Consider the following 11,862-nt stretch of genomic DNA (forward strand, 5'->3'; position numbering starts at 1 on the left):
GTTGCAGCTGTTCTAAGTGCTGTAGGTAGGTTGGTGCTATAGATGCTGTAAGTGTTATAGGTGCTGTAGGTAGGTAGGTACTATAGTTACTATAAGTACTATAAGTGCTAGTATTTAAAGCTGCTCACCCGCATGGGCTGCTCAGCCGTTCCCGCCGTCGCGTCCCTGCCGGAGATGGTTCTCTACGCCGCCGCCTCTCGCTTCGACGCCATTCTTGTCGACGTCGATGTTCCCGGCGATATGGCACCAGCCAAGACGACAGGCGTGCGCTTGCGGACTCTCTGCGCGTCGTGTACCGGCACGGCGGATGCCCAACGCGGACACCCCCCTGGTCGCCGTCACCGGCGCAACAGGTACAGGTGCAGGTGCAGGTGCAGGTCTCGTCTTTGCCGCCGAGGTGGCCAGGCCGGCGGCCGTCGAGTCTACAGACGGGGCAGTTGGATGATCCATGTCTACTGTGAGAAACAAGCTGTCACGCAAAAGAAAGGCTTCCCCCCGGCGCACTGGTCATCTAAGGTGAGATAGGTCTGCTACATCATATCACCCTAGTAGTAGAATACAATGGACCCTGTCAGCGTCAGTCCCCCTCGCATAGTTCAATGAACCCAGGTTGGTCTCGCCTGGCATGGCATGGATAGTTAGGGAAGGGTCTGCTTGCACATGACGGTATCTGATATCACCCCCGGGCCAAAAAATTAACACCCATCCAATCTATGTATGCGCCGTCCCGCCGGTGCCGGCCCCAGACGCCTTCCTCGCCTCAGCGTCCATGTTGGACAAGCGCGCAATTACTCGTCAGTCCACGCGCCGAACTCGTCCTGGCTGACGCAGCCGTCGGAGTCAGAAAGACGCGTGCACAACGGGTTGGCGAACATATCGTCGTCGTCCTTTTGATCCTCCGCCCCTACCCACGTCCAGGATGGCTCCGCGCCGTCGCCACTGCCGCCACGACGCTCGAGCAGCCACTCAAGCTTCCCGATCATCCAGTCGGCAATCCCGCCGCTGGACTCGGAGTCGGTCTCGGGCCCGAAGCTGTGGGCGTGCGGACTCATGCCCAGTCCGCGGCGGAGCAGGGCGTTGCGCTCCCAGTGGTCAAACTCGCGGTAAACGTCCCAAAACGACACGGAGATGCGATCCTGCGCTTCGCGCACCTGCCAGCATAGGCCGTTGAACAGGCCGCCCGGCCGAGGCCCGACGGCAAGGCTGTACACGACGACGTGCTGCACGCTGGCACCATCGCCGGCAGGCCGTGCTAGCTCGGTGCACTCTTGCCGGAGGGACTCGTCGACGTGGTAGTCCTCGTCTGGGCTCGAGCCGGGCGGCGGGATGTCCTCGCATATGTAGGCCAGTTCCTCCAGGTCATCGTCGTTCATCAGCACCATGGACACATTGTCGATGCTCTGTGGCCCCAGTCCACCTCTTCTACCTCCAAGACCGGGCTGCATGAGCGGCCGTATCCGGCTTCGTATTGAGACCACAGTCGCTGCAACTCGCCAGAGATGGAGGCCAGGCCTGCGTCGGCGTCTCGAGCCTGTTCCGCTAGCTCCAGCAGGGAATCGCCAAAGTGTCTCGCAGCAGTGGTTTGGTTAGCGAGTGCCCGGGCCACGTGCACTGCTAGACCCGTGATGGTAGCCTCATGAGTTCCCAGACTTGTTGTCCACGTGTTGGCTTGTGCGGTCTGTCCTGACCCATCCTCGAGGGTCGCCACCGCGTCAAGCACGTTGTGGTCAAGCCGGGATATGACCACAGCCACCTCGCGGGTCAACTTGACCACCTTGCTTGGTAATTCTTCGTTTACCGCAAAACAATCCCTCAGACTGCGGAGTTCCCAATATTTCGCTTCGCCTTCGCGAAGTGCACCAACGCGCCCGGAAGAGCCTCCAAACAGGTCCAGCAAGTCGATGCTCTGGGTCCAGAACGAAATGCGTGCTTCCAATACAGATCGGCCCACTCGTCCGTCACGTTGCGTAGTAGAGGCTGCCTTCCATGGCATTTCGTACACGACGCCGGAGCTACGGATGCAGCAGAATGCACACAGTGCTGGCACCACTCGTCAAGTACGTGCTCAATCTCGAAGAGCAAGCGGCGAGGGCCGACGGGACCAGTGGAGAACGATCGCTGCCGGGGCTCATGGAGGCAAGGTTGTCTGCGATGTTGACGTATGAGGTAACGAATCGGCCGACCGTGTCGAGAACGGGATGCCTGCGGGTGTGACGGCTGAGTACGGTCGGTAGTGGCGGCGGGGATGATTGCGGAGGTATGAGTACGCAGAGAGTGGAGAAGGCGAAGGAGATGGCGACGAGTCTGAGCAGATGGGCTCCAGCAGAAGACCGTGTCCGCCGCTGCTCGCCTGCCTGTTGGTCTGGCCCCTGGGCGTCCAAGGCGTGGGATTGGAGCAGGAGAGTCTGTCCGGAGCTCTCGTGTGTCGAGGACGATGATCGAGAGGGAGGGCGCGGAATCCGGCGGGTACAGAGCGAAGGGATCGTCCGAGTAGTAGACAATATAGTTGGGTGGGCAGGGTCAAGGGGCTTTGTCCCAGGCACTGCCTCGGCGGACCGACACCCTGTTAGACTCCTTCAAGGGACCGGCATCGTTGTCTCGAGAGCTCCCGAAGAAGGATATTGGAGTTGTCGGCGAAGGGGAGAAGGAATTATCCAAATACAGCTCAAATGATTGTAAAGGGTCACGTTTAAGGACTTGCTGTGTCGCGACGTCTTCCCCTTCTTCGTCCTCATGCTCATCTTCGTCTTCGAGCCCGACATCAGCCCTGCACGCGTATTCGTGTTCGTGATCATGCGCGTGTACGTGCGCGTTCTCGTCCTCGTCGTCTGAGCTCTGGAGTTGAGTTCCCAGCTCATACTCGTCCAGCTCCGAGGAGCGATGCAGTCGCTGGCCTTGCTCTTGTCCGTGTAGCTCCTGTAGGTGCGTCGAAAGCAGATCTGGAGACGGCTATCTCGCGAGTTTGGGGATGGGGCCGGGAGACTGTGGATGTCGAGGGCGTAGGCCGGTGCTGGAGTTGGCCCTAGGCTTGGGCCCAGGGTAGAGCCGCACTTGGAGACGCAAGATCGACAGGCGATGCCGTCGCTCCCATTGCATCTGAGACTCGTCTTGTCGGTGGGCGAATTGGCTCGGCCTCGGGCAGGCTGCTATACTAAGGAGCCGATCATGTGTTTGTGTTTGTGTTTGTGTTTGGATTTCGTGCTGGAGGAAGAGCACCCCACCCGACGCGTGATCGTCATGGGTGATGAGGAAATGGCGGCGCCGGTGCTTTTGTCGCCGCTCGCGACGCTGGGTGAGGCTTTCAGTGATTGTGCAGCTGAAGTTGGAGAGCTCATTGACGACGGCAGCGGGCGGAACTTCCAATATTCCGAAGCACGGAGACGATTACGCCGGCTATGAGCGAGAGTACGAAGAGAGAAGCCCGCCCGACTGCCTGGCTCTAGAGAGGCTCCTGTCAAAATTCTTTGACACTGGAAACTTTTGTAATCTCTTGAAGGCAGTCTGTCGAGGCACCGACATCTTCAAGGCCATTGCTCTGGGAGCAGATTTCTGCCTTTCTGGTCGTGTACCAATCTGGGGTCTCGCCTGAAATGGCGCAGCTGGGGTTGAGCTTGCGCTGAAGACACTGAAGGCCGAGTTCGAAACCGCAATGAGTCTGGCTAGATGCAAGATGGTTGCGGATATCTCGACACATCACCTAAGTGTCCTGAACTCTAAGAATCTGGTTTGTAGGCTCGAAATGCTTATAGGTCTGTGCCATTGATGAGGCATGTCACAATCAACTGTAGACTAGGAGCTTATCTGATCCGAACGGCACGACGAAGATAGAGAAACCAAGGTTCGAAGTCGTAGATAAAGCTAGATGTTAGTGGGTAGTCCGTCGGATAACTTGCACCCAATTATGGAACTCGTTGAAGTCTGATTGGTCGATTCGGCAACTGTGCACTTGGATTATGAGGCAGTCAACGGCGTGACGTTCCGCGCGCATTGAGGGGCCGCTCCGCATGTAAGCTGTTAGCGAATCAATGATTCATCTCCTATACTTGACCTGTTGCTACTGGATAATAAAGCTAGCAAGATATCGAGAATGAGATAAATATTACTGCACGATATACTCAAGCTCTTCGCCGCCGAACTGTAGAATAATTGGACGATTCGGGAGACAATCTAACAGTAATTTACCTTTGCTTGCTTGAAACGCTCTACCAATCATGACTTCCATGCAAGAGGTGTTCGCAAAATACAAAGACAGGGTGGCTGTCTTGGAGCAGAGCAGCAACCCGTTCTCGAAGGGCGTGGCTTGGGTTTTTGGTGAATTGTTTCCTCTCCATGAGGCGAAGATTCCACTACTTGATCAAGGGTTCCTACGCAGCGACTTGACATACGATGTGCCAGCTGTCTGGGACGGACGCTTCTTCCGTCTCGACGACCATATGGCTCGGCTCGAGCTCAGCTGTCAGCGGTTGCGGCTACAAATGCCCTTGTCAACCAAGGAGATCAAAGATGTTCTGATTGACATGGTGGCAAAGAGCGGCATCCAAGATGCGTTTGTTGAGCTCATCGTGACTCGCGGGTTCAAGAGTGTCAGAGAGGCGAGCGAGAAGGGCATGACCAACCACATCTATCTGGTAGTGATGCCTTATGTCTGGGTGATGGATCCTCAGGTCCAGCTGAGCGGCAACGCTTCTGCTGTTGTGGCCAGGACAGTGCGACGCATTCCGCCAGGCTCAATAGATCCGACGGTCAAGAATCTGCAGTGGGGAGATTTCGTTCGAGGGCTATTTGAGGCACGAGATCGTGAAGCAATGTATCCCTTCTTGACGGACGGGGATGCCAACCTTACCGAAGGGTCGGGATTCAACATCTGCCTCATTAAAGACGGCGTGCTATACACCCCTGACCGTGGTGTGCTAGAGGGCATCACTCGCAAGACTGTCTTCGATGTTGCCAAGATACATGGGATCCCCTATCGGCTCGAGGTTGTACCTGTGTCCCTAGCTTATGAGGCAGATGAGATTTTCACATGCACAACAGCAGGCGGTATTATGCCCATCACATCTCTGGATGGACGGCCGATCAAAGACGGCAAGATAGGACCCCTGACGACGAAGATATGGGATACATACTGGGCGTTGCACTCCGACCCTGCTTACACGACGAGGATCGACTATTCTGGTAGTAAGGCCATTGCGAAGCTATGAGGTCACCCATAAGACACAAGAAAGTGTAAATATGTCCGCAGTCGCAGAGAAACTCTATTGTCAATCGAGAGGATGGAGTCAAATTTTGCCTCATCGTGATGTGTCCTCACAGCCACATCACTTGTGGAAAGCCGAGCCTTCCGGCTGCAGATGTATATAAGGATAGCATGCTTACAAACGTCTCCGAGTGCTTGAGACGATTGAACAACAATTCCTTGGATTGCCAGAATGCTTGGAAAGTACCATGATATGCACCAGAAGCTACAGGAGAATTTGCATCCCAAATAAGCTCGACGCAGAATGGAACACAGGTAAGGAGTAGTGCGTAAATGTAACTGCGGGGTCGGGGTGGACCAATAGTGAATCGAATCGCGGGCGGGCAGCTGAACCGTAGCTGGTCGCTAGTCGCTGGTTGAGGTAAGCATTGGAGCCACGGAGCATCTTCACCTTAAACGCCTCCCCAACCTTCGCTCTTCTCTTCTGACGATTCGAGTGTTTCTGCTACTTTCTTCTAGCAAATCCATGGAGATGCATCTGTATCCCATTTCCCTTCAATCCTGAAGCTCATGCCAAGCGTGTTCGTTTCATTGCAAGGCAGCTAGCTAGCAGAGGTGCAGCCGCTTCTGCCGGCCGGCGTCTATTGCATCGAGAGCTATGGCTAGCTGGTCAGCCTTCCTCTTGACTTACCTCCTTGGTGGAGTCACCTTCATTCCCTTGGTGTTGATCACTGTGCTTCTTCACGCCTACCTTACGCTCCCCTACCGCGACGATGTCGAGCCGAAACCGATCGAAACGACCGATGACGACATCATCCAGCCTGGCGACGACCTGGGGCTGCTGAAGGCCACTCAGAAGGAGCTTAGGGATGAGGAGAAGCCAAAGAATAACCACCATGAGACGGAGGTCGCTGCCGGGTATTTTGCCGTGTGCCGTGAATACACGCCAATGGGCATCAATGCGAAACCCATTGAGCGATCGACACCCGTTGGTTCTACGACTGTCGCTGCACCAAGTCCAAGCGTCTACCAAACTATGTACCGGAGCATCTTTGAGAGGAAGCACACTCCAGGCCCTCTAGATAATAACAAGAGCATAAGTCAACGGCCCAAGAAGGCAGGCAATGTGTTTTATGTGGTACTTCGGTATGTAGAGGCTCTGCGTTGGGCGAATCTCCCGGTACTAATGTGTGCAGGCACGGCCACTTGATGCTTTTCGATGACGACGAACAACTCGAGGTCCGACATGTTATATCGCTTGCACATCATGACATCAGCATTTTCTCGGGAGGAGATACCACGCCAGAAGGCGAGCTCTTTATCAAGAGAAATGCACTATGTCTGTCACGGAGGACGGATGGGAAAGAGCTGGGTCCCGACAGTCAGATATCCAAACCATTCTATCTGTTCTCCGAGAACTGTTCTGCAAAGGAGGACTTCTACTTTGCCCTTCTGCGGAATCAAGAACAATACTTCACAACCGACGGACGAGCGCCAGCACCGTTGAACTTCGAAGTCAAGGACATAATAGCGCTTGTCCAAAAACTACACTCGTCCGAGGATCAGTTGCAAACAAAGTGGCTCAATGCTATGATCGGGAGGATATTCCTCGCGCTGTACAAAACCGCGGATATAGAGAACTTCATCAGGGAGAAACTTACCAAGAAGATCTCCCGCGTCAAGCGTCCTGCGTTTTTGTCGAATATCACTATTCAGAAGATCGACACGGGTGAATCTGCGCCGATCTTCACCAATCCACGTCTGAAAGACTTGACCGTCGAAGGCGAATGCTGTATCGAAGCAGACGTTCGTTACACTGGAAACTTCAGACTTGAGGTCGCAGCAGTCGCCCGGATAGAGCTGGGGACTCGCTTGAAGGCCCGAGAGGTGAATCTTGTTCTGGCCGTCGTAGTACGCAAACTCGAAGGCCATGCCTACTTTAAGATCAAGCCCCCGCCAAGCAATCGTCTCTGGTTCACTTTCCAACAAATGCCGAAGATCGAGATGACGATTGAACCAATCGTCAGCACGAGACAGATCACTTACACTGTTATTCTTCGTCAAATTGAGAACAGAATCAAGGAGGTCATTGCTGAGACGTTGGTCCTCCCCTTTTGGGATGACACGCCTTTCTTCCGCACAGAGCACAAGAAGTGGAGAGGTGGTATTTGGGTGGGAGATGATGCCGTGCAATCTTCGGGTGACTTGGAGACAACAATCACTCAAGTCGGCGACGTTGATGATGTGGACACTATAGAAAATGGTGGTTTACCCTCACCGGGAGAGCTACCACCTATGGAGAAGAGCCACAGTGTTCCGGTCATAGAAAGCACGGCAACAACAGGTCTGTTTGGGAGGAAACTCAGCAACAAGAACGCAAAGGATCAGAAAGCCAATGCCTCGTCGGTCACGGTCGCTTCTCCAGGGCTGGATAATTCCGAAATTGCTGGCTCTTCCACCAGGGTTGACCCTGCAACCGAGACACCGTTGAAGCCGAAAGCAGAGAGATCAGGCTCATTCGTTCAAGAATCTATAGCCGTCGTTGGGACAGATGCCGTCTACGCTGATATCTTCAAGCCGTCCTCTTCACCGCCGGGTGAAAGCCCGGCGATATCTGCAATGGCTAAATTATCAGCTCGGTCATTGACTGGCACGCCTTCTGGAACGCCCCTCGCGTCTCCACATAGAGCTTCCATCGTGTCAAATGCGTCAACCCATTCTTCAGCATCTTCCACGAGAGAAGGCACAGACTCGGAGAGGGACAATGACCAGACCCCGAAATCCCAGGCAAGGCGCCACACCGCGTCATCAGCAGAAAGTGTGGGCCAGGACAGCACTCCCAAGTCTCCTGCTATGTCAACCAAAAGCTCCATCAAGAGCCAAGCGGGCTCGCTAGGTCGCGGGTTCTTCTTGAAACGAGAAAATTCTGGACATCCTCTGGCTCCCGATTCGCCCGGCAGTGCTGACTCTCCAAAACGAATTTCCCTAGCGGCAGTATCTAATGCGGCCGAGGCAGCCAAGCGGTGGGGATGGAATGCTTTGCAGAAGAAAGGCGAGGGCAAGAACGGACATTCGGCAGAGTCGCAATCTCAAGTCGACCTCACCAAGCCGATGGGCGGTGGACAGCCTCTGCCGCCACCTGGTACTCCGTTGCCAATGCCCGACAAAAGATCCAAAGTCACTCCAATCCCAGTTCCGAAGCGGAAGCCCATCCCACCTCCACCTCTACCAGATCGTAGACATCCCGAAGAGCGGCAGCCGGAGATCAAACGTCGGCCGGTCCCACCACCCCCTCTACCAAAGCGCCGACAGGTAGCCGAGAATGATGGTCAAGGGAACGAGGATATGCTTGTAGTGGCTGCACCGTTAGCTGACTCGGAACCAACGTCACCAGTGGCTGAAGAGCACGAGGACTATCTGCATCCCTGGGTTGCGGACGTTGAGGATGATGATGGAGGAGAAGCAACACCAAGTCAAGAGGTTTCTACGGGCGAAAACGAGCCGGAGGGACCTGCCACTGTTACTTTGCACGACTCCAAATTCTCGCCTGAGCTGGGAACAGAGCCGGCGGATCCTCGCGAAGAGGCGGAGGAGGATGACGATTATTCTGCTTGGATGGACAACCCAGTAGAGGACGAGCCGGCCAGTGCTCCTCCAAAGGAAGTGATAGCCTAGTGAGGCCGCCAATGTGGCTGATAAGCTAGCATAGTGATGTTCATCAGATGGTCTTGAACTAATAGATGCAAGGGAGATTATGTTTGATTTACGGTAGGCGTCTAGGTTATACCGATACGATTTTTGGAGCTTATAGGCATACATACCCGCATCTTGAAGTAATTGTAACTTATCATGAAAGCTTTTTCATTCTCAACATGAGATCGATCTGTTGTATGCTGTGTCGAGTTCTGCCTACGGACTGTCGTTGGGTTGCAACTGCTTGTCATAGCTATTATCAAAGCAGTTTGCTGTTTCGCTAAAAAAGACTTTGTCTTGTTGAGAACTTTCTTGTTGTATTAGTCGAGGAGCAGAGCAAGGAAGACCCCAAGTACCTATCTATCTATGCGCCCGGGCTGGACTGAGGAAGGGGTGCTCCACGAAGCCACATGACACCATTCGGTGCTACGCAACACATCAAGAGCCCGGCCAGTCTGCCCACCCAATCGCTCTCTTTACAGAACAGCCCCAAGCCTATCGCCATCCTCTCGCTCTAACCTCGACGCCGTGAAACCATCCATCCTATCCATCCCGTCAAGTGTCTGGCGATGGTCCCACTATTACGATGAGAGAGAACTAGAGGTCGTGGTCGTGTGGCGATCATGCCGGGCATGGCGGTCTCTCGTTGATGGGTAGACCCTGCCGGTGTAGCGGATGGTAAGGCTGTAGAGCTGATAGCAGCCCATTGTAGCAAGCCTTGTTTCTGTTGCTGTTGCTGTTTGTATAGTATAGGTGCCCGAGGATACATGAATGCTTCTGCCACCGCCATCGTGATACCGCCACTACGACAATGGGCGGCGGCGGCGGCGACATAGCTGGAGTAGCGCTTTTGTGCGTTGTCGGGATGAGTGACGGCATGGAAGGACCGTGTCGTCTCCCTCCGCTGTGCCAACGCGTAGCGGTCGACACAGCGCTGCTTGAAGGACGCCCGCAGCTCACTAACAATCGCATGGCCCTTGCTAAAGGCCTTCGTGTTGTCCGCAATAGCCTGCAAATCTGCAGCCTCCTCGGCGACGGCGTGGATGTCTGCCAGGGGGGCGTCGATCACGGCGGCAAGGTCGTCATCGCCACGCGGGAGACGTGGGTCGAAATCGTGGAGCTCGAGTTTGAGAGACTGGGACGAGGCCGGGGTGATAGCCATGTGTTCCGTCTCAAGGCCTGCCTCTGTGAGACAATGGAGGCCATGGCCATCGTCAACATCCTTGGTTGTGGCAGAAGCGAGGTGCTTCTTGATGCGGACAATAGTCATGGTTAGTTCCACCCGCTGCTTCTCGTGGTACTGCTTGCCCTTGCTGTTGAGAAGTAGCCGTTTCTGGGGTGTACGGTACTTGCAATTGATGATGATCACTGTGCGGACCGCACCGCCGGTTCCTAGAATGTAGTCTATTTCCCCCTCGCCGTCAGCTGGGATACGGATGTATGGCTGTGTAGGACTGATGTAAGGGAGAAGGGTGGGATTGATTTGCCAGTTGCGTGGCTGGAAAAGGGAGACCGACCTTGAGCTTTCTGGAAACTTGTCTTGCTAGAAAAATCAACTTCGACGATGATAGGCTTGGGAAGTTGCCAGGTCCACCCAATCTGGCCATCGGGCCGTACGCTCCCATCGAGCAACGTTTCATTAAGGCTGTAGCGAAGGCGGCCCGGCTGAAGGTCGATGAGATGTTGCTGCTTGGCCAGGCTCTGCTTCTGGTACTAGCTGGAGCAAGTCTGCTTGGCGCAGTCGACAATCATCTCGCAGATGGCGTCCTTCAGGTGGTAGTGAAACGGAGTCTCAGGCCGGCGGGCCATGGTGAACGTGCCCAATCGTGGGTTGTAGAGAGGGCGCATGAATTGAACCATGTGGCGCCCGAGAGAAGCAAGCTGATCGTGATCGAGCGCGAGTTCCTTCTCTGCCTCAGACTCGCCCTCAAGCTCAAGCTCAACCTCGGCAAATTGGCGTTCGGCAATGTGGGTGGAGCCAATGGTGGCAAGGGAGGCGTCCTGGTCAGCTGTTGAGGAGTTAGCTAACATATATTGTGAGTAAAATGTGACGGAGGGACGAAATTGGTACAGAAGGGACAGTTAGTGGTGGGAATAGGATCTGAAAATGAGTCATCTTCCTACTCGCCTATTGTTGTGGTGTCATCCGTAGACGAGGAGGAGGAGGAGGAGGAGGACACAGCGAGCTGGAGCAACTTGACCAGTAGCTTATGCTCGGCAGGCTCCAGCGGGAGCACAATATTTCTAAGAAATTGGTCCTCGCCTTGTGCGGGCTTCAGAGTGCCGTCACGGTGCTGCCTCACGACGCGAATGATGCGGAGGATGTTGGTGTTGGTGATGTTCTTAGTGCCTTCGTCTTCGCCGTCGCCGTCGCCGTCGCCGTAACGGGAAGAGCTTTCTTGGGAGTCCACTTTCATTTTTCACGCTGGTTGCCCGGGTTTGGAGTGTATAAGGATAGTGATGGACTAAGCCATCTAAGTTGTTGTCGAGTTGTTGTAAAGCAAAGAAAAGACAAAGCTAGTGGGCACGAAGCCCGCGAGGGGCAAATGTCGACCATGTCGCCGCACCTGAACGTGAACGTGGACATGCGTGTGAACACGTGACACCGACTAAAGCCTCCCGTACTCAAGTCCCTCCCAAAGTCCCGTGTCTGAGACTCTGGGGAACACCAAACTCATCATTCCAGTCTCCCGATTCGTGCCGATATCCTCCGTATGTCAAGCCAAGTCCCTCAAGTCTCAAGCCGAGTAGAATACCTTGGAGAACCAGATCTAATGGGGCGGGTAGCAACAATTTGCTAGGTAGTACCGATAACGAGGCTGGACTACAGAGTGCTCATTTCTCGCCAGCACAGACTGCAGCTGAGACCGGACCCTGCAGAGCTTGGGCCAACGGTTCGACATCGGAAGGGTGTTGACTTGGAGGTGTGGGAGGCATGACGAGAGGCTCGGTTCAGCCGCATCATGCGGGTG

General features: G+C 54.7%; 4 protein-coding genes across 4 annotated transcripts; 2 read left to right on the forward strand and 2 right to left on the reverse strand.

The window, feature by feature from the left end:
* Positions 1-788: 788 nt before the first annotated feature.
* On the reverse strand, positions 789-1,382 carry UCRPA7_2661 (hypothetical protein; the record flags this gene model as incomplete). Its single annotated transcript, XM_007915210.1, has 1 exon — positions 789-1,382. One exon carries the CDS (start codon positions 1,380-1,382, stop codon positions 789-791), a length of 594 nt encoding a protein of 197 aa, XP_007913401.1.
* A 2,829-nt stretch (positions 1,383-4,211) lies between these two features.
* Positions 4,212-5,201, forward strand: UCRPA7_2662 (putative class iv protein; the record flags this gene model as incomplete). Its single annotated transcript, XM_007915242.1, has 1 exon — positions 4,212-5,201. The coding sequence occupies one exon, from the start codon at positions 4,212-4,214 to the stop codon at positions 5,199-5,201; it is 990 nt and encodes a 329-aa protein (XP_007913433.1).
* A 654-nt stretch (positions 5,202-5,855) lies between these two features.
* Positions 5,856-7,665, forward strand: UCRPA7_2663 (putative ph domain-containing protein; the record flags this gene model as incomplete). The annotated part of the gene is made up of 3 exons (XM_007915209.1): positions 5,856-6,343; positions 6,394-7,603; positions 7,660-7,665. 3 exons carry the CDS (start codon positions 5,856-5,858, stop codon positions 7,663-7,665), a joined length of 1,704 nt encoding a protein of 567 aa, XP_007913400.1.
* A 1,846-nt stretch (positions 7,666-9,511) lies between these two features.
* Positions 9,512-10,921, reverse strand: UCRPA7_2664 (hypothetical protein; the record flags this gene model as incomplete). The annotated part of the gene is made up of 3 exons (XM_007915214.1): positions 9,512-9,574; positions 9,675-10,344; positions 10,605-10,921. 3 exons carry the CDS (start codon positions 10,919-10,921, stop codon positions 9,512-9,514), a joined length of 1,050 nt encoding a protein of 349 aa, XP_007913405.1.
* Between the last annotated feature and the right edge of the window lie 941 nt (positions 10,922-11,862).

The sequence above is a fragment of the Phaeoacremonium minimum genome, assembly GCF_000392275.1.
Source record: "Phaeoacremonium minimum UCRPA7 unplaced genomic scaffold PA7_03_scaffold_183, whole genome shotgun sequence".
Lineage (NCBI taxonomy): Eukaryota > Fungi > Ascomycota > Sordariomycetes > Togniniales > Togniniaceae > Phaeoacremonium > Phaeoacremonium minimum.